Source organism: Neopsephotus bourkii, unplaced genomic scaffold, assembly GCF_033783945.1.
Source record: "Neopsephotus bourkii isolate Nb327-2 ecotype Australia unplaced genomic scaffold, CSIRO-AGI_Nbou_v1 NB_1261, whole genome shotgun sequence".
In the NCBI taxonomy this organism is placed as follows: Eukaryota; Metazoa; Chordata; class Aves; order Psittaciformes; family Psittacidae; genus Neopsephotus; species Neopsephotus bourkii.
Genome location: NW_026901746.1, coordinates 191,145 through 216,592, shown reverse-complemented (window position 1 = coordinate 216,592; position 25,448 = coordinate 191,145). Strand labels below are relative to the sequence as shown.

At 43.0% G+C, this 25,448-nt stretch overlaps 1 protein-coding gene across 3 annotated transcripts in view; it reads left to right on the top strand.

The window, feature by feature from the left end:
* LOC133218501 (neuronal acetylcholine receptor subunit alpha-7-like) overlaps positions 1-24,815 on the top strand; it is a 66,313-nt gene extending 41,498 nt beyond the window's left edge. For 2 of the 3 annotated variants that reach the window (XM_061364966.1, XM_061364968.1), the window contains 5 exons: positions 70-264; positions 1,530-1,616; positions 3,438-3,518; positions 14,629-14,738; positions 23,784-24,815. In XM_061364966.1, the coding sequence (XP_061220950.1) occupies positions 70-264; positions 1,530-1,616; positions 3,438-3,518; positions 14,629-14,738; positions 23,784-24,305 (995 nt within the window). In that variant the 3' untranslated portion in view covers positions 24,306-24,815. The remainder of the gene's footprint in view (positions 1-69; positions 265-1,529; positions 1,617-3,437; positions 3,519-14,628; positions 14,739-23,783) is intronic. The other variant, XM_061364967.1, reaches the window with a different exon arrangement.
* Positions 24,816-25,448: the final 633 nt, after the last annotated feature.

Here is a 25,448-nt window from a genome sequence, read left to right as displayed (position 1 = left end):
TCTTGGCCCATTTTAAGGAGATACCTGGTAGTCACTCTTCTCTTCCTACTCTGATCTCTTTCCCTGTAGGTGTTCCAGGCAAGAGGAATGAGATATACTATGAATGCTGTAAAGAACCATACCCAGACGTGACGTATACCATCACCATGCGTCGACGAACGCTCTACTATGGCTTGAACCTACTCATTCCTTGCGTTCTCATATCTGGCTTGGCACTGCTTGTTTTCCTTTTGCCAGCTGATTCAGGGGAGAAGATTTCTTTAGGTAAGTGCTAAAGGATTAATTTCTTTCATAAGTGCTTCCTATGAAATGGGAAACAAATACCTCATGGTGCTTGATGAATAAAGATTTCCCTGGAGGAGCAATAGAAGCACTTGTATGGTTGCAGAAACCAGGGGAACAGCCTTCTGTTATGGTGATCATACAACCTGTGCTAAACACTTGTAAAATGTTTTGGATTTTACCGTGGAATGAGGCAGAATTTGTCCCTGGCACAGGCAACAGTGATAGTACTCTTTCAATTGCTGTTGTTCTGTCTTTAGCATGTTTCAGTGCATTTCACAGCTGGTTAACTCTTTCTGAGACAAGACATACTAAGACACAGAGAGTGAAGGGGTGTGAGCAGCAGCAGCTGAACATTGGGTTTTCACCACCAATTCATGAGCCTCCATGAGCGCAAAGCAGTGACAGCCAAGGAAGGGCTAAATGAGATTTACTGTTGTGTGTGTTGATCGACAGGAGGGGTGCTTCCAAGAGAAGATGGGGAGATGTGTAAATACACAAGACTGGCCCAGGTGACACCTTAAGAGTCAATTGTGCACTTTTCAGGACAGAGACCTTTAAATCATACGAAGTGCCCTCAGTGTTAGTAGAACAGTGAGGGATCTGAGCAGCCTGTCTTACAAGAAGTAAAACACAGGCTATGGAGGATACAACTGCTGTCTCTGAAACTTAAGATGGAGAAAAGGAAAAAGTGTTATTTGAGCTGTAGTACAATGCTGACAAAAAAAATAGGAGATAATGTTCTTGCATTGACCTTGTGAATTCTCACTACCATGACAGTTACGTTTAGCAACCGTCTTTCTAGATAGAACAAAGAGCTTCTTTTAAAATAGGCTACAGCTCTTTGGAGAGTGTTATATAATAAACAATATCTAAAACCTGGAGTCATGTCTGTGCAAATCTCTCCTAGCCTTTAATAACCATCTGGGCTTTGTTTGCACTGTGCTTTGGAAAGGCAATATAGTTTACCAGTTCTGCAAGCTTTGTTTCACTTGGCAGGAAAGATTTCTCCTTTACTTAAAGAGGAGCAAAGGTTTGGGTGTAATTAAGAAAAGTGAAAAGACAGCAGATAAAGTTGCATGCAGAAATGCTCTCGCTTTGTGGAAGTTCTTCACTGACAGATGTGAAGTCATGGGTTTGGCTTAGCTGCAGATCAGGACAAGGTTATATTTAACAGCAAAGACATCAGAGTAGCAGCTGCAGAGTTCACATTTCTCATCCTTTCCCTCTATGTTCACTCCCGGAAGGTATCACTGTCCTGCTTTCCCTGACTGTATTCATGCTGCTTGTGGCTGAGATCATGCCTGCAACTTCTGACTCAGTCCCACTAATAGGTAAGTTGATTTTCTCTGTTCTGTGCACAATGTATGATGCTTCTCAAGGGTTGTTCAAAGTGTACTTGAGGACTGACTCTTTTTGTTACTATAGTTTTGTATTTCATCAGTATCAGGAGTAAATCTCTGCCTGGGCTTCACTGTTTGCGTGTATGAAAAGAGGCTACATGAAGGATACAGAAGGGCTCTGGAAATAATCAGATGAGATGGTATTACAAGGATTGAGGGGACACACAATCAACATGCAGTGTGGATGTTTGGGTAGCTAAAGCACAAAGCCAACACCTCCAGTGCACAGGCACGAGTGGGGTACTGGAATAGTACTCAGCCCTAGCATAGTACTCAGACCTAGCTCTGGATTCACTGAGTCTGTCCATGAAGTCCCTTCAACAGCACTTTGGATGAAGCTGTTTTCACAGAGAGCTTTTGTTGGTCCCAGTGCTGCTGGCTGGAGAAAATTTACCTGTCTTCTTCAGGATGAACTGCCTTCCCTGCTGTTATGTATCACTTCCCTGCCTGCCCCCCTCTCCTCCTCTTCTCTTTACAGGAAAAGCAACTCAGGATACTACAGTGAAAATTGAAATATATCACTGGAGAATTTTTAACATGTACTGAAAACTATTGGATAGATTATCATCTTGGGAACATGGGCCAGACAGGCATTATAGCATCCTCTGTTTTCATAGGAACATCCCTTTACCTTAGTCTCATGGAGCCTCAGTTTCTCAACTGTGAACTGAAGAAAACATTTTTCCCTAACCTCATAACAGAGTAGAGAGAATAAACCTGTTACAAAATAAAGAAGTATGAATACCATAGGAAAACTCAGAACCTATTTAAGTATCATTTCCTGAGCCTAAGGTCTATCTTTGTGTACAAATCATGACTAAAGTACACATTCTGGACAGTAGAAATGAACAAAATATTCAACAATGTATCTAGCTGCTGATGCAAGGTGCACTTCACCATTGTGTAATTAAGGCCCCTCACAAGTTACATAAAAGACAAAAGGGCATTTAACTCTGGTAACCTCATGAATTAAAATCCCAGACCTAACTCTTGGGGAGGAGGTTGGCTATGCAACAGTATGGGCAACAGTGACTACAGGCAAGAGTTTCTGAAAGCCTCTTACTGACAGTCAGCAGAACTATAGCCTCTGAGTCATTCAGGAGCTTCCAAAAAACTAACAAAACTTCTCTCTGACATGCACTGAGGATTCCAAAGAGGCATACGATTTTAAGAGAAACTTTGTGCGTAGGTAGGAGACCTAAACCATCTTGGCCTAGACTTCACACAAGTTTGATTTGTGTAATATGTAACAAAAGTAATTTGGAATGTGCAAAGAAATGCACTTGCCCTGTGCCCAGTCCACTAGCCTTAACCAGACCAGTTTATACTGGTACAATCCCCTTCCACAGAAGGTAATATTTGTACCAAGAAAATCTATGAATAGTTATGTCACATTGCAGACTTTGGTTCTGTAATAAGAGACTAATTTCTGCTTATCACAGCATAGCCATGTGAACACCTATAAGGAAAAGATGAGGGGCAGTAGTGTAGGGGACCTCCGTTGCATCAAGTCCCCCTTCTCCAGGTGAATATTGGCTCAGCTATTAGGATCTCTCACATCTTTTCCCTCTTTCTGGATCTCAGTCAAGGATGGTGATAACCTACTCAGAAGTATGCTTTGTTGACTGCTTGTATTGTTGAAAGTTTTTCCTTATGCCCAAATAATTAGAGCGTATAAAATGTATTAGAAATGCACCTCTCAAAGTTGTCATGTAGGTCAAACACAGTCTGTTTCTTTCATCTGTTCATTAGACAAATTTTGTATTGTGAAATGCTGCAAAAGAATAATCCTTGCACATGGATGCTTCATAACACCCTGGAGATTGACTTCAGGTATTCAGATGAGGGATGTCTAAAAAAGTCTTGTGGCTACTGTCATCTGATGCTTCCCTGTTACAGCCCAGAAGAAAACTGAACCCTCACACACTGTGGTGTGCTCAGGCTCCATGCTCTGAAACTCAACAATCCCTTTGCAATGGAATCTCTTGTTTCATAGGATCACAAGATAGTTCAGGGTATAAAGCACCTCAGAAGTGGAAGACTGTGTCAAAAGCCTTTCTGAATTTGATATTAATGAGATCTACTCTTCTCTTCTTATCTGCAAATATTGCCATTTTACTGTAGAAGACAGTCATTTTGGTCAGGCATGATTTAACCTTGACAAATAGAGGCTGACTGCTCCCAGGCACCACCTTCTCCCTCAAGTGTCCAGAGATGTTCCCCAAGGATTTGCTTCCTGATTTATGCCGTGACCAGAGTCAGAAAGACAGAGCTGTAGTTCTCCGAATTGTCATTTTGGACTTCCTTGAAGATGGATACAACATCTGTCTTTCTCCAGTTGTCAGGGATCTTACCCCACTTCCATGGCCTTGCAAGGACACCCTTAGGACTCTTTGTGACACCTATATGATCCCATGTACTTCTTCAGGTTCAGATCTCACAGTCAATCTTTGACTCCATCCTCATTCACTGGTGGTTGTTTTCCCATATTTTTAACCACGTCACTAATCACAGAGACATAGGAGACCTTGGTGGTGAAAACTGTACACACTGTCTTCACTGTATCTCTGTCCACTGCCACTAGATCATCCTGTCCACTCAGCAGCAAGCCCATGTTTTGCTTGTTCAGCTTTTTACTCTTTGTGTAGTGGTAGAAACTCTTCCTGTTCCCCTTGACTCCCTTGGCAGTCTCAGCTCCTGAGCTATATAACATCCCTAACACCAACACTAATGCAGAGGCATTTAATTTTGCAGCCTGTCCCTCCTTCCTGCATGCCACTTTTTCTGCACTGGAGCTTCACCATGAGCTCCCAGTTTAGCTGTGCTTGCGCCCTGATGTACTTGCTTATTTCTCTGAGTAATAGAAGGGACTTTTCTTGCACTTTGAGGCTGCTGTACTTTAAGCCCTTGGAGTATTCTTGTGCCACTTTATCTTTCAGGGCTTCCTCCAGTGGGATCCTAGCTACTAGTTCCTTAAAAAAATTGAAGTCTGTTCACATGAAGTCCAAGGTCTGTATTCTGCCATTTGAATTCTTCACTTCCTTCATGATCTTGAACTCGTAACTATACTGAGGCTGCCATTGATTATCATGTTGCCAAACAGTTCTTCTTTGCTAGCGAAGAACAGAGCCAGTTGTGCACCACATCTGATTGGCCTGTCCTATACTTTTATCGAGAATTATTGCTTACATCCCTCAGAAATCTTTGACTGTTTGTATCACACTGTGTTGCCTTTTCAGCAGACATCAAGGAGGCAACCAGGATCTGTGATACGGAGGCTTCCCTGAGTTGTTTTAAGAAAGTCCCATCCCTGTACCCACTGTGTTTGGAGAATGCACTACCACCACAGCTTCACTCTCACTGAAGAGCTCTTCACTGAATCTGACCTACAAGCTGAATTCATCCATTCCATAGAGGAGCCCTTCACATCAAAGTGGCTCCTTCATGTAGAGGGCAGCCCATAGTGTCTTTGTTGTCTACTCCTAAAAAGCTTGTAGCTATGCATCACAGTATTCAGGTAATGAGAGATGTCCCTTCACATCTCAGTTGTCCCAGCAATATTACTGTTTCATGACCATACAGAGTTACAGTTGTTCCTGCATATTTACCAGTCTCCAGAGGTAAGCCCATCCATGTTGTTGTCACCATCCTGAGGTCATTCTTCCTCTGCCTGCCCAGCACCATTCTTTTTTCCATCCTTGTCCACTGTTTCTCCATTTAAATTTGGGTTGTAGTCTCCCTTCCACAGTATTCCTAGTTTAAAGCCCTGCTTCTAAGTGATTGCTCCACTCCAAATAGGAAAGGAAAGGTGGTCAAATATGACACCAAGAAAAGAACTAGCTTCTGAGATTTGCAAAGAAATGTTGAAATCATATCCCAGTTCTTCTCAGTTGAGGCCACTCTCCCTTGACCTCAACTTACATTTACAATAAATGAAGCACCTCTCAGCCTAAATAATCACAAGGAAGCAGGTGGGGCAAGACACTTGCTTTCTTCTACCTCTCTGCAAAGTGGCTCCCCTCTTCCTTGGTACATCCTCTGCATTGTCTGTTCGTAATGCTGCCCAGAGCAGAGAATCTTTCATTCCATGTGTCTAACTTGCCCACGCAAGGGACTCCAGTTTCGATGTAGTCTACTGACTGTTATGTTAATACAGGTTAAAACCAACCAAATTACTTTCTGTAAAGAACAGAGTAAAAAGTTTGGCCTAGAAATCAACAGCAGGCTAATCAACACCTTTGGACACCAGAACTCTGCTGCTCCTCTGCACTGCAGAGTGATGGGTAAATCCTTTCCACACTGATCCAGCCCTTTTCTGTGTCAAGAAAATGGAAAGGCTGTATCATTACATTTGTTCTTGCTCTCAGTCAGCTTCCTTGGGGTTTGCATTCACATCAGTATCTACCTACTCTTTGCCCATCAGCATGTCTGCACTAGGAGCACCTCCCTTTTGGGGAAAATGAGATATTTCTGAAGCCCATGCATGTGTGCAAAGCACTGTAATCTTTCAAAAGTTAAATCCTGCCTTTCTGCAAACTCATATGTGATGCTGAAAAAAGGAGAAATCTGGGAACCAGAGCAAGGACACCTATTTCTGTTTAAAACATTAACAACCCATAGCAACAGAAATCAGCTCAGCCATTTTGATCAGAAGCATTAAAGTCCCATGACAGCTACAAACACAAGAGTTTGGCCAGAATCCAACACAAGTTGACTATATGAACAAGGCAAGTTCCACTACAAGGGTCCTGGGGGTCCCTCCTGGCACTTAAAATCTCTGGAGTGCAGCTCCAAAAAGGCTTTCAGACCATGACTGTAGAGCAGCAGATGTGCTCTAAACTCACCCTTCCTAGTATAGTTTAATCATACCTTGCAGAAGCGTGTCTGCCTGCACTCATGATTTGACTTACTTTTGATTTCTCTCCTTAAAAATACTTTTATCAAGAGTCTATGAGTAGGAAGCTGGAGTTCATTACCTGAAGAAAGGGTATAGAGTAATGCAGAGAACTCCATATGTGTTACACACCTGAAACTACTGGTCTGAGCGTACTAATCCCTAGGTAAAATCACAAACCGCGTGTAATACAGCTCAGGTACATGACAACAATTGCTCTTTCTGCTTCTAAAAACCTGTGCAATTATGCATTTATTTGTTTAACACTGCAAATGCATGTAATTTTATGGGAATTTGATGAGCCTTCCTGGCCATACCATATAACACTGTTGCACTCAGTCTAGCGCATAAAGAGGGCGTATCCATGTCCCACTTTGTTGATTTTCTGGTTCCATGACTAAATAAAAATGAAACAAATACTGTTATTTTAATTAGAGTTTCTGTACAAACTGAGGTCCTGCCCATTGAAACTAAAGGCTTGGGTAATTCACTTGAGAACTCTATTTGAGGTATTTTGATCTCAACTGGAAGGGCTTTTATTTTTATTTCTCTAAAGACAATATGATCCGTGTAAACAGCACTGGATAATCAGATCTGGTTTTGTTAATGGTTTTATGACCATCTCTGAAGAAAGAATGAGTTCCTTCCTGTCCTGGGTTTAGCAGTAGCAGTCAGTTTTTCTCCTTAGTAGCTGGTTTGGTGTTGTGTTTTGACTTTCAGCCTGGGAACAGAGCTGATAACACCGATGTTTTTAGTTGTTGCTAAGTAATGTTTACTCTAACCAAGGACTTTGGGAGTTTCATGGTCTGCTAGGGAGGAGGGGAGGCTGGGAGGAAGCAGAGACAGGACACCTGACCCAAGCTAGCCAAAGAGGTATTCCATACCACAGCACGTCATGCCCGGGGAGGTAACTGGGAGTTACCCGGAAGGGCACTCTCTGTCTTCTGCGTCGGGCTCGTTTCGGCGGGTGGAATCATATTCTCTTCCCATGTCATTTTCTCTTATCATTATTATTATTATTGGTGGTAGCAGTAGTGGTTTGTGTTATACCTTAGTTACTGGACTGTTCTTATGTCAACCCATGGGAGCTACATTCTTTTGATTCTCCCCCCCCATTCCTCTGGGAGTGGGGGTGGGGGGGTGGAGGGGCTGGGGTGTGTGGAAAGAAAGCGGGGGCAGGGCGTAGAAACTGTGTGGCTGACTGGGTTTAAATCACAACACTTCCTTAGGCAAGACACATGCCTGAATTCATTTTTTTAAAGAGTATTCTGCCTTCCTGTTTACAATGTCTATATACCTGACCCATTTCATTAAACTCTATTTTACATTTGAAAGCAACCTTGTAATTAAGGCTAGGAAATCATGCATTAAGAACAAGTTCATGATAAGGAATCATGTTAAGGAACATGACTTAACATCTCCACTCCTCTCTCCTCTCTGAGAAGCCCCACCTCCATCCACCTTGCTCTCACCTCTTTTTTACTCTGCTGTAGTCCCACCAGTGTGGGAGCAAGGTGACACAGTACAGAAAAAGACCCTAAAATGCTTACTTTGAAAATCCCACCCAGCTCTGCACTCCTGTATGGGTCCAAAGATAACTGGAGTCTGTGATTTCAACCCCCAGTGGCACAGAAAGTACAGGCATGCACAGAAACAGCTAGGAGCACCAACATAGGCTGCTTTCAGCTTGAGACCAAAGCTGCCAGAAGCTCCAGTCCCTCCCTTCATCCCAGCCAGGGCTCTGAGAAAGTGTCACTTTCAAAGTACTTTGTCAACACAGCTAAGGTTTGCCTCTGCCCCAAAGCCAAATCTTTACATGAAACATTCAGATCTCAGGCCAGTCAGATGACTTGTTTCTACCCTAAACACTTTCTATACCTGGAAATTCAAAGCCTCCACTTGCACAGAAGTGCTTAGTAATTCTGAGGTTTTTTCCATGCCCAAATAACTCCTAAGTGCTGCAAATAATAATTGCCTTCTATCTCTCTCCAAAACATCACCATTGGTTTTGCATCAAGACTCTGTGATTTGCTCTGAAAGGAATTTTGTAGCAGAAAGCATGGAACACCTGAAAGCTGGTGTGTGCAAAGAGTGTTTGAAAGGGGAATATGGGACTTATGAATATGAGGAACTTGCTTCCTATGATTAACATCCATGTGATGCTTGACATCTTAGCAAGATGTGTAAAACAGTGCACACTAAAATTAAATTGTCTTCACCTCCAGGTAACAAACCTGCATTTCTTTCTTCCTCTGTTGAGCTCCTTTGCTTCTTTAAAAACCAGACTTACTTGCTGCTTAGGGATCTACTATCATCACTTACTTGCAGCTTGCCAGTCCTTGCCATTCGTTATCATGCCTACATTATTTCAGTAAGAATGAAAGTTTTAGGCTGTGAATAAATATTTTGGCAGCAGATGCTTCGAGTGATTTCTTGCAGATAGTCATACAGCAAGCAAAGCTGCAAATTGTTAAGACAAGGAAGCAATGTGGTGTTTGCCACCTGCAGGAGTTACATATTGCTTAAATTAGGAGCGTAAGGCATTAGTGGTTCTGACTAGAGAGCGAAAATGAGATTAATCTCCTGTTACATCTTCTATCATCTGCTTGTATCTTCTCAGCTGCTGCCACTTCACTGTCTGTTTTTGATTTTGTGGAGTGCTTTCCCCCTGTTTCATGTTTATGTCTGGTATCTTGCTGGTGCCAGGACCCTGCTCAAGTTCTTAAGTGAAACAGAAGTTCTCATTTGCAGCAGCTGTTATTTTCATGCCTATGATCAAAGGCGCTTTTCCCCAAGCCATGAGTCCTGGATGCTCTTTCAGTATTTAACAAAAAAAAAAAAAAAACACCAGAAAACAGTTTTACTTTTAAAACACCCACATCTGTTCCTCAAAAGCATGTGGGAGGAGAGGAGTTAGAAAACAACAAAAACAATTTCCCTATGCCCTCTATAAGTACCATAATTAAAAGAAAGACACAACATCCAATCCTGAATTCTTCCGCTCTTTTAAGACAGAAGGTCGAAAAATGGTACTGGAGGCCCCTCAGGTTATGAATTGCAAGTCATTGCCATCCTCTTGATATAGGCGATGTCTGAAGATGCCTGCAAGGACAAATAGCTGTTGTCAGTGATTCAACTAAGCATCTCAAACAGCTTTTCCATTCACATACAAAAAGCAGCGTGCAGGTTCAAAAACACATGAAGAGGTTCTAGCAGTGTATGGTGCAGACCTCAGTATCCTTGGGGAATGTCTCTGTGTAAAGTTAGGGATATTGAGGGGCTCCAGACAAAGGTCTTCTGGTTCCTTTTGCTGGCCTGTGGCAGCTGTCCAGGGCAGAGAGTATGAGTCAAGGCAGAGAGCAATGAGGCAGTTCCCCTCCAGGAGAGGTCTGTCCCTTCCCAACTGTGCCTCAGAGTAGCTGACATACAGCAACAAGGTCCCTCCTCTTTCAAATACACTGGAGTCTGGAATTTCAAATGCTCTTTGAAATACACTGGGGTTCCTGACATTGCCCATGGTGAAGAAATTTGTAAAGCATCCAAGCTGACCCGTCCATACCAGGGATAATCTACCAGCAGCTCTTAAGTAGGATACAGAGAGATGCTTAGTGAAAGTTGCTGAGCATTTCCCTTCTGCAGTTTAAATGAGGCTTCTTTGTAAAATCAGATTTGCATTTACCCCTGCAAACAAACACATGGGGTAGGACTTTGTGGGAGCAGCAGCTTCAAAGCCTTAACTGCATAACTGCTGTAGGCTTTTAAGATGGACCAAAAATACTGGCAAAAAAAAAAAAAAAAAAAACAAATCTGGTGGCTGGTCTATGGCTGCCACTTGGGACACCAAAGCTCAGTACTTACTTGTGGGGCTAGGGTAAGGTGAATGAAGTCTGCAGTCCCATGGCTTTGAGGAACATGTTATCAACGCACATTGTAGCTTGATCGTTTCAGCACATAGGCTCCTCTGCTCACATGCTTACTGGAGAAGGTGGAGTCACCGTCATATCAGAGGTGGTGGTAGAGGTGAAAAGAGACAGCAGCCCTTGTAGCTTTCATCAAGTGATGGGTTTGTTTTGGCTGATGTGAGGATTTAAAGACTGCCAGGAACAGAGATGCTGAGCCAGCAGACTGGAGGAGGATTAAGACGTGCTTTTGGGGAGATGCATGAGGGGTGATGCAGGTGATGTCTTCCCTACCAGTTCTTGTGACTGATGCAGTAGAACCGTGTTTTTCTGCTGCCAGCACAGAGAGGATGGAGGATTAAACACCAGAGGGAAAGATCAGAAAATGCTGAGTATGGGTACAGTTTCAGAGACAAGACAATTTTGCCTCATGGATGTACCCACTCAGTTACAGGTGAATTGTCACCGATCCCAGGCCCAGTTAGGTCTTGGCCACCCCTGGCTGTGACTCTGCCCCCGTGCAGGGGCTGGATTGTAAGCACAGGGTCATGCTTTCAGTCAAAGACACCCATAGGTGGAAGAACTAGCAGTTACTTTGTGAAGTGGCAATTAGCTCTACCTTTTCTAGCCACAGGAAATGAGGCACAGCCTTTGTCAAATCCCCAGTTAGAGATGTGGAAGGCTGATGTGGCAGGTGTGCCAGCCATTACTACTTTCTTCCTCCCCTTTCACTGCTGGTTCTTCAGGGCTGGCGAAATCCAGCCCTAAAGTAGGCTTGGTCTGCACCAAGGCTTTGGGATGCAAATGAATGTGAAATTCCTTTCCTCCCAAAATGAATCTGCATTTGCAACTACCTGGGCTGCATATGTCTATCTGCATATTTCACAGATATCTTGTGACATTTGATTGCCTGATATTGGTAATACATCTGAAGTACCACATTCCATCCTTTGCAGTTGAAAACTTCACTGTACCTTGAACAGAAGCGCTCCCACCCCCAAATGCAGATGATGGACACCCAGCTATCTTCCTTGCCTATCACCAGGCAAACCATAAAACATCTTTCTTTATGAGTTCACAGGTCCTTTACAGTTCACAGTATCACAGTATCACAGTATCACAGTATGTTAGAGATTGGAAGGGACCTCAAATGATCATCTAGTCCAATCCCCCTGCCGGAGCAGGAACACCTAGATAAGGTTACACAGGAACGTGTCCAGGCGGGTCTTGAATGTCTCCAAAGAAGGAGATTCCACAACCTCCCTGGGCAGCCTGTTCCAGTGTTCCGTCACCCTCACTGAGAAGAAGTTTCTTCTCAGGTTTAAGTGGAACCTCTTGTGCTCCAATTTGTACCCATTACCCATTGTCCTTTCATTGTTTGCCACTGGGAAGAGCCTGGCTCCATCCTCGTGACACTCCCCCTTTATATATTTATATACACTAATAAGGTCACCCCTCAGTCTCCTCTTCTCCAAACTATAGAGACCCAGCTCCCTCAGTCTTTCCTCATAAGGGAGATGCTCCACTCCCTTAATCATCTTAGTTGCCCTGCGCTGGACTCTCTCCAGCAGGTCCCTGTCCTTTTTAAACTGAGGGGCCCAGAACTGGACACAGTATTCCAGATGAGGTCTCACCAGGGCAGAGTAGAGGGGAAGGAGGACCTCTCTCGACCTACTAACCACCCCCCTTCTAATACAACCCAGGATGCCATTGGCCTTCTTGGCCACAAGGGCACAGTGTCGGCTCATGGTCACCCTGTCGTCCACCAGGACCCCCAGGTCCCTCTCCCCTACACTGCTCTCTAACAGGTCGTTCCCCAATCTATACTGGAACCTGGGGTTGTTCCTGCCCAGATGCAGGACTCTACACTTTCCCTTGTTATATTTCATCAAGTTATTCCCCGCCCAACTCTCCAGCCTGTCCAGGTCCCTCTGGATGGCAGCACAGCCTTCTGGCGTGTCGGCCACCCCTCCCAGCTTAGTGTCATCAGCAAACTTGCTGATAGTACACTCAATTCTCTCATCTAAATCGTTGATGAATATATTAAATAATACTGGTCCCAGTACCGACCCTTGAGGCACTCCACTAGATACAGGCCTCCAACTAGACTCCGCCCCATAGACTACAACTCTCTGGCTTCTCTCCTTCAGCCAGTTCACAGTCCACCTCACTACCCGATCATCCAGACCACACTTCCTCAATTTAGCCGCAAGGATGCTGTGGGAGACCGTGTCAAACGCTTTGCTGAAGTCGAGGTAGACCACATCCACCGATCTACCATCATCCATCCACCGCGTTATTTCCTCATAAAAGGCTACAAGATTGGTCAAGCACGACTTCCCCTTGGTGAAGCCATGTTGACTGCCCCTCATAACCCTCTTATCCTTGATATGCCTTAAGATGGCACCAAGGATAAGGTGTTCCATCACTTTCCCAGGAACGGAGGTGAGGCTAACCGGTCTATAGTTACCCGGGTCCTCCTTCTTGCCCTTTTTGAAGACAGGAGTGACATTTGCTTTCCTCCAGTCCTCAGGCACCTCTCCCGTTTCCCAAGACTTGGTAAAGATGATGGAGAGCGGTCTAGCAATGACCTCAGCCAGTTCCCTCAGCACCCGCAGACAGTTCCAGTCTGTTCCTGAGAAAACTGTTTTTCCCATTTACTAGCAAGTCTTCATAGGTCATGCTCTCTGTTCCTGGGTTTATGGTGTGAAAAACTGAGAGTGTGAATTCCTTTGGTAATTGTTGGCTGGGACCTTGAGTCAGATAATACTAAGTTGTTTCTAAGTTGAATCAGGTGACTAATTTTCCAAGGATCTGTGAAAAATCCTAGCCAATGCCATTTTAAATGGACCATTTAATGCCTTTGAATACTGATGGCATCAAAATGTGTAGAAAATATGGAAGTAATTTAATGCTTTACAGCAGTATTTAAACCAGAAATAGCAATTCTGATGTGTTTCTGTTACAAGGGGCATATGAGAATAAGCTCAGCCATCTTCCCTGAAACCTGAGTTCCTGTTTTGCTATACTTCTGCCTAACTGTTCTTTCATGAGCAAGTGCAACAGAGACCCTTCAATTCACCTCACCTTCCGGACTATTCTAATCCAGCTGCATAATTTGTTTTGCCATGGAAAGCCATGCCCACCTCTTGAAGCCATTGCAGCATTGTTTTCAGGAAGCCTGAGAACCTCATTATTATGAAGCTTTTTTGCTGTTGAGGCAGTAGGAATCTGTATCAAGAAACAGAGCTGGAACAAAACTTGTCTTGGAGCTTGTACTGAATTTCTGACTTTTTCTGCAAACTGCATGAGGAAGGACAGAGGAAGGGAGGATATTGCAGTCTGGGGCACTGTCACATGCTGTCCCACATTGCCCCATCGTATCAGCCACCAGTAATGCTCTCTGATACTTTGCCACAGCCACCTTCAAATGCCATTAGCCCTGTGGGTAGTTCTGCTTTACACTCAGGTGAATCAGCCTCAGTCGTGGCTTGAGGAAGCTGTACTGCCACTTAGGAGATACAGCTTCAAGTCTGAGTTCTTGCTTTCAAGATATTGATTTCTTTCCTTGTATGGCAGGATTAAATTTAGTGGTAAGCAAGGGTGTAGGGTGCTTTCATAGGAACAAAAAGAAGTGGTCTCGAAGGGCTAAGGAGGATGCTAAAAAAATATGACTTAAACCTTGTGAGCCGTGGTGGGGCGAGGGAGGGAGTGAGGTCTGGTGACGCTTTCTGAGGGTTCCAGTGACACTGTGAGGACGCTGTGCAGCATCTCTAATGTTATTGTGGTGTGGATCAGCACTGGGCATGCTGATGCTCAGCTGCTCTCATCAGCTCAGCTTCTTGCTGTCCTGGCAACAGGCAGGGAGATGGTCCTTTGCAGGGAGCTTTACATTCCCCTCTAGGGAAAAAAACCAAGCAGTTTATGCCTTTCACTGGTTCTAGCCCTTCCCTTGCTGGAGAGGAGATAGGTGAGCAGGTACACTGAAAACCTCAAAGGCCTCAAATGCTCCAGAAAGGAATACCAGAGAAGAGGAAGTTTGGATGTTACGCAGCGCTTCTCAAATTTAGATCTTAAAGCATGACCAATGAATATTGTATGCCTTTTATTTGTGTTCTCCCTTCCTAACCAAATCTTCTTTTACTTGCAGCTCAGTATTTTGCTAGCATCATGGTCATTGTTGGGCTGTCTGTGGTGGTAACAGTACTAGTTCTGCAGTTTCACCATCATGACCCACAAGCAGGAAAGATGCCCAAATGGGTAAGCATCTTTGGCAGTCAATATTTAACAGGCTACTGAATGAAAAGAATAATCTAAAAGCTAAAATAAACTAGTTATAGTTGAGAGACAGTTGTTCTCCACTGACCTGAACTGTCAGCTACAGACAGTATGTTTGACACTTAAGCTTGCTACTGAAGGGAGAGAGCAAACATACTAAATTTGGTTTTGCAGAATCTGTTATTAAGGTTTTATTTAAATTTACAGTGGGGTGGTTGAGTCATGGCAGAGTAATCTTGCTCAGCACCATTGCAAGTGTTAATCCTGTGGGCAAACTTGATTTCTGATCCATCTGACACCCATACTAATAGAATCATAGAATAGTTAGGGTTGGAAAGGACCTTAAGATCGTCAAGTTCCAACCCCCCTGCCATGGGCAGGGACACCTCGCTCTAAACCATATTACCCAAGGCCTCGTCCAACCTGGCCTTGAACACTGCCAGGGATGGAGCATTCACAACTTCCCTGGGCAACCTATTCCAGTGTCTCACCACCCTAACAGGAAAGAATTTCCCCCTTATATCTAATCTAAACTTACCCTGTTTAAGTTTGAACCCATTACCCCTTGTCCTACCACTACAGTCCCTAATGAAGAGTCCATCCCCAGCATCCCTATAGGCCCCCTTCAGATACTGGAAGGCTGCTATGAGGTCTCCATGCATCCTTCTCTTCTCCAGACTGAACAGCCCCAACTTTCTCAGCCTGTCTTCATATGGGAGGTGCTCCAGTCCCCTGATCATTCTCGTGGCCCTTCTCTGGACTTGTTCCAACAGATCCATGTCCTTTTTATGTTGAGGACACCAGAACTGCACACAATACTCCAAGTGAGGTCTCACGAGAGCAGAATAAAGGGGCAGGATCACCTCCTTCAACCTGCTGGTCAGATTCCTTTTGATGCAGCCCAGGATACAGTTGGCTTTCTGGGCTGCAAGCACACACTGAAGCTGGCTCATGTTCATCTTCTCATCGACCAGCACCCCCAAGTCCTTCTCCAGAGGGCTGCTCTGAATCTCTTCTCTGCCCAACCTGTTGCTGTGTCTGGGATTGCTCTGACCCAGGTGTAGGACCTTGCACTTGGCATGGTTAAAGTTCATGAGGTTGGCATCAGCCCACCTCACAAGCATGTTAAAATCCCTCTGGACGGCATCCCTTCCCTCCAGCCTATCAACCGAACCACACAGCTTGGTGTCATCGGCAAAATTGCTGAGGGCGCACTCAACCCCACTGTCCATGTCAGCGACGAAGATCTTAAACAAGACCAGTCCCAACAGCGATCCCTGAAGGACACCACTGGTTACAGGTCTCCAGGCGGACATTGAGCCATTGACCACATTGACCACTGTGTGCGGCCATCCAGCCAGTTCTTTTTCCACCGAGTGGTCCATTCATCAAATTGATGTCTCTCCAATTTAGAGACAAGGATGTCTTGTGGGACAGTGTCGGACGCTTTACACAAATCCAGGTAGATGACATCAACTGCTCTACCTCTGTCCATCAGTTCTGTAGCCCCATCATAAAAGGCCACCAAATTGGTCAGGCAGGATTTCCCCTTAGTGAAGCCATGCTGGCTGCCACCAAGCACCTTGTTGTTTTTCATGTGCCTTAGCATGCCTTCCAGGAGAATCTGCTCCAAGATTTTGCCAGGCACAGAGGTGAGACTGACTGGTCTGTAATTCCTCGGGTCATCCATTTTCCCCTTCTTGAAAATGGGGGTTATATTTCCCTTTTTCCAGTCATCAGGAACTTCACCTGACTGCCATGATTTTTCAAATACGATGGCCAGCAGCTTAGCAACTTCATTCGCCAGCTTTTTCAGGACCCGCAGATGGATTTCATCAGGACCCATGGACTTGTGCATGTTCAGACTTTTAAGATGGTCTCAAACCAATTCCTCTCCTACAGTGGGCCCAAGGTCTTCATTCTCACAGTCCCTGCATCTGCCTTCCAAGACTTGGGTGGTGCAGTCAGAGCTTTTGCTAGAGAAGACCAAGGCAAAGAAGTCATTCAGAACCTCAGCCTTCTCCAAATCCTGTGTAGCTAGTTCACCCGAGAGCTTCCTGAGGGCGCCTACATTCTCCCTAATCTGTTTTTTATTTGCTATGTGCCTGTAGAATCCCTTCATGTTATCCTTAATATCCCTTGCCAAGTTTAAGTCTAACTGGGCCTTAGCTTTCCTGACCTGATCCCTAGCTTCCCGGACAACATCCTTGTACTCTTCCCAGGCCGCCTGTCCTTTCTTCCATTTTCTATAAAACTCTTTTTTCATTTGAATTTTCCTCAGGAGCTCCTTGTCCATCCAAGGAGGTCTCCTGGCCCTCCTGCTGCACTTCCTTCTACTTGGGATGCAACACTCCTGAGTTTGTAGCAGGTGACCCTTGAAGACCAACCAAGAGACTTGGGCCCCCCTGCCCTCAAGGCCTATATCCCATGGGACCTTACTGCCGACGCAGGAGCATTGAACAAAACGCGGAGACGATCAGTGTGATCAAGCGATTTGCCAAATTTATTCACACACATTGACAGCTTTTATAGCACACAAGAACAGCTGATGTAACCAGTATATATTCTGATTGGCTTAAAAGTGCTAACTACACACTCTTAAAGGCAAATGGGAAAATTCTGCCAACTGTTACTTTTGCTACTTTTAGTGTTTTTCTTGCAGCTTCGTCATCCCGCTCCCACATCCTGTTATCCTTGAGCAACTAACAAGCCTCTTTGTTCTTCTGCACGTAGCTGACCCTTAATAACCTAAGGTTAGGCCGTGCAGCCTGGGTAACTTGAGTACAAGTCTACGCGTTCGGCTAAGACCAGACAGGTGGGATTGCTTCTCATGTCCATCGTTCAGCTATATCCTTCAGAACCGCCATCTCCTAGGGCTAAGATGTCTGGGTTGGTCACAAGGTGTCCGCCGTCCTTCAGCCAATCCATAATTCCCTCTTCTTGTTTTTGAGCAAACCAGACAGCTGTTACATTCTTCTTAAATACAGATATGACACACTGTAACATACAACTCGCCATCAATATAAACAAAACTAACGCACATACTATAGTCATACCTTGTACAATCGAATCTTTAATCCATCCATAAATACCCCATCCTTTGAAGAGCTTTGTTAACCAATCTAATCTATCTTCTTTCGTTAGCTGCTTAACCCCCTCTTTCAGTTGCTGTATACTTTTATAAATTGATTCGGAATGACCTGATAATTCATGCAACTCATCCCTTCAAATTCAGTGCAACCACGTCCCTGTGCCAACAATAAAAAAATCAATTGCTGCCGTATTTTGCAAGGTGGCATGATGAACACTATCAACGTTGGCCAAAAGTTCGCTTAGCGCAAGGGTAGTAGCATTTGTTTGCTTTGCAAGCCAACAGCCTAACTTATTAAGAGTACTTAAGCCATATTCCATGCCAGCTCCTGCGGCTAAAAGGGAAGCAGCAAGAATTTGCCCTGGATTCTGAAATCGCATGTTGTTATCACAGCTAGAAGTAGACTGGTGCAAACTTCTCTTTGTACGAGTATGACTGCGACTTACATTTAATATGATTGATGTGTTAGGTGTTAGTAAGGTTAGTCGTCCTAAACTACAAGGACCTCCGTTCAACCTAGAGGGAAGGCCTCCCCATGCTCGATCTCCACAAATAAATACACCAGGAGGTAACATTAAAGGATCACTAAAAGAGCAAGATACATTATTCGTGGTATAATTGCACCAAGCGGTATGATTGCGATAAACAGCACTACTTGCATTAACATTCTGACCATGTCGTGTCGTATTATAAGTTTAATTGAAATATACACAGGCATCCATTGTAACAGATCCCAACATTCTAATTCCTGAGGTTCCTGAGTCACCAATGGAAAATGTGTGTATATACCATCCCAATTTTCCACACACTGTTGGGGGCAAGCACAAAGGCTTGCAGCTGCAGGCAGGATTGGCTTCGGCCATTCATCCAATGGTACTCCAACAAGACAAGTAGAAAACAGGTTGTCAGGACTCGCTGTAGCAAAGCACAAGATATCCTGTTGTGTGGCATCTGCCAAAGTCACCCAAACATTCTGTTTAGGTTGCGGAATTATCCATCCTTCCGCTCGAGGTAGGCCCAATAATAGAACAACAACCCCACATAATGCCTCCATGATGCTCAGCATCTGAGACACATAAACAGAACTTTTTAATTCTTTTACACTTAACATTGTCATCAGGACACTGAACCCTGACGATATGGTTTCACAAACCGACTTGGCACCCATCGTGGCCCAGATTCTGTAGAAACACAAACATACCCTCTGCCAGTCATTATGACTTCCACCGTACCCTTCCATTCTCCTGAATATAAGCCTCTATAGACCACCTTATCACTGTTTACTTTCACACATTCGGAAGCAAGGGCACTATTATGCACCATAATAGGTGGTTCTGTTCTATTCCCAGTTAGGCGCAAAAAATTTAAATAGCTTTTGCAACTCGTTCTGCTGATGGGAGAGGAATTCCCTCTTTTTGTTTTTGTAAAAGTGCCTTTAAGGTAGAATGAGCGTGTTCAATTATAGCTTGTCCAGTGGGAGAGTGTGGTATTCCAGTGATATGGCGAATGCTCCATTGTTGACAAAAATGCTGAAAGGTGTGAGAAACATAAGCAGGTCCATTATTGGTTTTGATACAGAGGGGTACCCCTAGAGCAGCAATAGCAGCATGCATATGTTTAATTACATGTCGCGCAGTCTCACCTGTTTGAACCATGGCCCAGATTGCCAAGGAAAAGGTATCTATGGAAACATGTAAATATTTTAGACGGCCAAATTTGGGAACATGAGTAACATCCATTTCCCACCATGTTTCTGTGATGCCTATAATATCATGCTCCCGTAGATGAGCACACATCTCTAATTCCTCTTGTTTGTTCCCCATGCTACAGGCATTTGTACAGAGGCATCTGAGGCAAGCTCCAAATGAAGCCGGCTCATTGGCTGGAGCAGCTGGAATATCTCTGCATTGCTCCGAGCATTTATTATAGGTGCATTATAGAATGTAACTTTTCAAAGTACTAAACAAACACATAGTAATCTGCTGGGCCAATTGCCTACTTTGTGCCTTTACAGAGTTTCTCACTGTAGTTCATGACAGAGCTGTAATCTCCTGGAATAAAGACAGGAGGTGAAGCCAATTGACTTCTGTCTGCAACTCTTTCAGTTATGAGCTGGCTGTCTGAGTTCCTGGTAGATCAGAAACCCCAATACCACAGAGTGGTAAGGGTGTTGAATATGGAACTCAGCTGTGCTTCTCACATCTTTGAGCTCAGTTACTTCAACACCAGCAGAAACAGAGAAGCAACACTGCAGTGTTAGTCTGGCTTGGAAATATGCCTTTTGCTGAACCATATCTGTTTGTCTGTGTGGAAAAGCAATTTTATCTGCTATCATCTGATCAGCTGTCTGTGCATTAACATGTGGACCCTCTTTCCTCTGCAGCAGCAGACTAGGCTAGCCCATTGAAATCTGGTACAAAGACAGCTGGCTGTTAGGAAGAATGGGTTACCTTTAGATTTTAAAGTTAAAAGATAATGATTTTTTTCTCTCTTTTCCTTAGAATAGATTTTAGAATAAGCAAGGTATAATTTGTGTTTACAAAAAGCAAAGGAATGAAAGCAGAAACAGATTCAAATGGTCACAGTCAACTACCTACCTTGGTTTCACAGAAGTCTGGTTGTACAACATCCTCTGGTATCTCACTCACCACATCTGTCATGCTTGACGGTTATCCCTCATGATGTTGAATGTCACATTGTTACCAATGTAAGCCTGAGCACAGAACAGCTTTCTAATTTAGCCTTTCTAAAAATAAACTGCAGCATCAATGCAAAAAAAAAAGAAAAAAAAAGTCCAGTAGCAATTAACCATACTAACAATCTCTTAATGTGCTGTATTGTTTAAAATCATCCTACTTTCAAAACAGACACACACATGAGTTCTGGGTGAATCTGTGTGTAAGCAAGACCTGAGGGCACAAATCTCAGTAAATGTGCTTCAGAGGTCTACATGGACAGGGTATGTGGCAGCACAACAGCCCTCATTGAGAATTTTATTGTTTTGTCTGCTTTTTGAGGATCCTAGACACAATAGCTCATGTTAAATATGCTCCCAGGTCCTGCAGGTCAGCTCTTGCTCTCTTCCAGTCTCTTGCTCTATTGGTTGGAAACTCAACATGCAGCAGATTCTCACTTTTGAGGAGCCTTGTTCAATTGCCTAACAGCTGAACTGGCATATATTGAAAACAAAATGCCACTGGGAAGCAGAACTGTGGAAGCCATTACTGGGAAGCACAGCTGATGGGCTGTGACTGTTGTAGATCAGGCAAGCTGACAGGGCTGTGAGATCTCAAGAGAAAAAGGATGAATACCAAGCATGTAGGGAAGAGGCTGACCCCACAAAAATGTGCCAAAACCAGACATCAGTTTATTGCAAAGCTCTAACCCTGGTTCACTGGATATTGTTACAGGATTGTTCTCACATCCTGGTTAAATTGAATTAGCTACTGGAGGAAGCTGTAGGGGAAGGCATTGGTCTTGTGTGGGAGCAATTCCACATCTATAAAATTTGACTGACTGCATTGTCTAAACTCCCACTTTCTAAACTATTTACAGGGGAGCAGCTTTTTTTCCCCTGCTTGTCTCTCAAGGGCTCTGTGCTTGGCCTTTGAACCAGAAGGAAGAGGTGTGCATGTTAGTATATAGCCTCTCTGTAGATGCCCACTCTTCCCTTACTCCACTGCTGAGAGTTCTGCTTTCCTTTCTATTAATCTTTGATGACTTACTAAATCCAGCATTTTCCAGGAGAGGCATTAAATCCAAGGTGTGCAGTCAGGGCATTTGTTGGCTACTTGGTTGAGAAGTGAGAGCTGCTGGCTACTTGGCACTTCTGACAATGTCAGCTGAGCTAGCATGGAAAAAAGCATTAAAGAAGGTCCATCTAAGAAGCAGTTTGGGAACAGACAAAATCAGGAATGGGTTTCAGTGCCATACTATCATGCTTGGACTGTTCTCCAACAACCCTTATGCTGCAGCTCTCTTCTCAATTAACTGGTATGATAAGAACAGATTGATGTCTGAGTGTCTGTTTTCAAGGGAATAGGCTTTTTGAAGTCTGGGCAAATTCTAGAGCTAAGGCAGACATATTAACATTTTCTAATAGCAAAGTTTGTCTGGCTTAGGATTTTGGAATTTCACTGTACTGGATAACTAATTTCTCTCTCCCCTTTGCCACAGACACTGTTGATACATAGTTGCAATTAAGACCTTTGTTTTGTTCCATGATGTTCTATTTTATGTCCATAAGCAGACGACATTGTAATTAAGTAAGTTCAATTAAATGCAGGATCATTTTTTTATGCTGCTACATTATAGTTTTCTACTTGTCTCTGTTGACCATGGAGGAATTAATAAAATATTTATAAAGACCACAATGAAACCAGAATAATATGAATTACAGGAAAATAGTCTTTCAGGATGTAGTATAAAAGATCCATTAGTGGGAGAGAAGCGGAAAGGCTTACAGAAAATGGCACAGACCTGTGGTTCAGAAGAGCTCACACTCCAGAATTCAGAAACTGTGTAACCACCTTACACTGGTCATTGTTTTGGGCTTTTGCTATTATTAGTCCCACCTGTGGTATTTAATGCCTTCTCCTTTCTGAAATTATGTTTGTCATTACAGCAGCAACTCAAAGTGTTAGCTATAGTTTTCCCATCCCTGCATCTGTTCTTTGTAAATACAGGAGACAACTCATCCTGCACCTAAAACAACTTCAGAGGTAATTGTGGTGCTGAGTCAAACACGGCCAAAGTGACCGGAGCAGAATCACAAAGAGAGTCCTGGGCCAAGACTGCATCATGTCTGTTCGCTCCTGGACATCAGATTATTTGACTTGTGACCAGGATAAGAAACTCATTAAAAAGCCCACCTACCTTCCCGAAGGAACTCTCACAAGCACACTGCAAATGTGCATTTTGTATACATAATAACTGAGGGACTTTATAATTACAAGGTTTTACTGATTTAGTTAGCTGTCCTAACTAAATTACTGAGTTCCTCATTTCACGTTTTTACTGCCTTTCTCAGAAAGCAGTAGAAAGCATAACAGGCTCAGATTTCAGACAAGACATCTGAAGATCAGTTCACTGGAAAAAATGCTGGACTTATTCTCTGGTGTTAGCTTATTTGATGACCTTGACAAGAAAAAAAGAAATCTGTCATGTGCAGGTTAGAGAGCTTTTGTGATACACCAGAGCACTTGTACACCAGAGAACAGGGAAATGACAGCAGTTAATAACAGCATTCAGATTTTGAACTGCTCAAGTTAATTGGTTTACTATTATGTGTTTTAAAAGGGTTTGCTGTATTATCTGGCTGAACTCTTCAAAAGAGTGTTAAAATGACTTTCAAATTAAGAAAAAAAAACAAACCCCAAACCAAACCAAAACCAAAACACAACACGGAACAGCAACCACAGCTGTTTATTTAAACAATAGAGATTGGGGTGGAGAATGTGCTAAACCCAACTGTTAGCCAGTTGCATAGGGTGTGGTTTTTTTCAGCAGAACCTGGTCATTGAACACACTAATATTTAGGTGTATCTTTTTCCATACTGAGAAATGGTTGGAACACATGCAGCCAATTTCGTGCCGAGATCTGGGATTGTTTGCTAAAGATACCATTTTGTAAAGTAAGATTATTTTGTAAAGTAAGAATCTTTTTGTAAAGTAAGATTATACATCTCTTTTTCTTTATAAGCTAATTGGTCATTCAACACCTCTATGTTTAAGACATATCTAAGAGAAGGTCATCCTTGGAAAGAAGCCACATCCCTCCCACAGAAACAATTTCAAAGCGGATAGCTGGAGAACAAAGAAATCAGTCAGTCTTTCTAAAGGACTATACAGGCTAACTATAATAGTCTCAAAATTTTTCAAAAATTTCTAAAATGCAGGGAGTTGCCTTTATTTCTATTATGATCACTCTCTTTCAGGTCCGTGTCATCCTGCTGAATTGGTGTGCTTGGTTTTTACGAATGAAAAAACCTGGGGAAAGTATAAAGCCCCTCTCTTGCAAATATAGCTATCCCAAGCACCATCTGAGCGTAAGCAGCATGGAGATGAATGTCCTGCCTGGCCACCAGTCCAGCAATGGCAACACGATCTATAGCTACCACACGATGGATAATCCATGCTGTCTCCAAAACAACGATCTGGGTAGCAAGAGTGGGAAGATTACTTGCTCCTTACCAGAAGATACTGACCTTGTTCAAAAGAAAGCTTTAACAGATACTATTCCAGTGATTGTGAAGATTCTGGAGGAAGTTCAGTTCATAGCAATGCGGTTTAGGAAACAAGATGAGGGTGAAGAGATCTGCAGTGAGTGGAAGTTTGCAGCTGCTGTCATAGACAGATTATGCCTGGTTGCATTCACGCTTTTCGCCATCATTTGCACATTTACAATACTCATGTCTGCTCCAAATTTTATAGAAGCTGTTTCAAAGGATTTTGCATAAGGATTTAAGATGAGCATGACCACTTAGAAGCTGACATTGCCAGTAATTTTGCTAGATGATATAACTCAAATAGAAAAGTGTACTTATATGTGCTAACATACAGAGAAGGGGATGAAAATTATTTCAGGAGGTAATTATTCCTGCTGTTAGTGATTGTAGTTACTGAAAAGTAAACATATTGAGCTCTGTTACTTATTTCATAGACTAGTGCCACGTGGAATTAGGTCATGATCTGTGACAAGTGATAGACAATTTAAATCCACAATATAGTTATTACAAGTTAACACTGGTATTAATGTACTACTATGAATTTGTGAACTTTTAGACATTGTTAATAATTTAAATTATCATTGACAACTATAAGCTTTACAGTGTTTTGTTGTTTTCAGTATATTTGTGATTTCTCATTTTTTATTAACGTGGCTGTGACATTTACTTCTTGGATTTGATAGACGTATCTCCACAATCTTATGACGCTGTATATTGAATTCATGAAAATAAACTATTGTCATGTTAACTCTTAATAGTACAGTGACTGGAATGTTTTCTCAGTAAATATGTTAACAGTGTATTTTTTTTTTATTTAGAAAATACTGATTGTGAGGGTGGAAAAAAATTAATATTCCATAATGACAGTCACATATATCATTAATGGTGCCTTTTTAGCTCTCTTGCTGCTTAACTGGTGTTGTCATCTAGAAACTTGATTTGAAATATCTCTGATCTCTTGGGATATGGCTACCAACCAAATACTGGCTAACTCTGAGTAATTAGGCAAAAATGTTGGATCAGCATAATCTGTAGGAAAATTGGCACTGATTTCACTGGGCTCAGATTTCATATTTAGTCAACACCACTGAAGTAGTATTTTCTGAAAATCGTACTAGTACAATCCTCTTTCCAGCTTGGTCAGTAGGGCTTGTTAAAACGCATGTGTAAAAGGTTCATTGTATTTTGCTAAATTTTAATGTGACTCTTTATTATCAATTTATTTCCAGAAGTACTCTGATATAATGCCTATATATTAATAAAAAGGAATCCAATTATCCCACTTCTCTGGAAGATAAGGGCAAAATAGCACTATTTTAGATAGCAGCTTCTTTCCACTCACTACTATTGGTGGGAATGACACGTCTGTTGGTA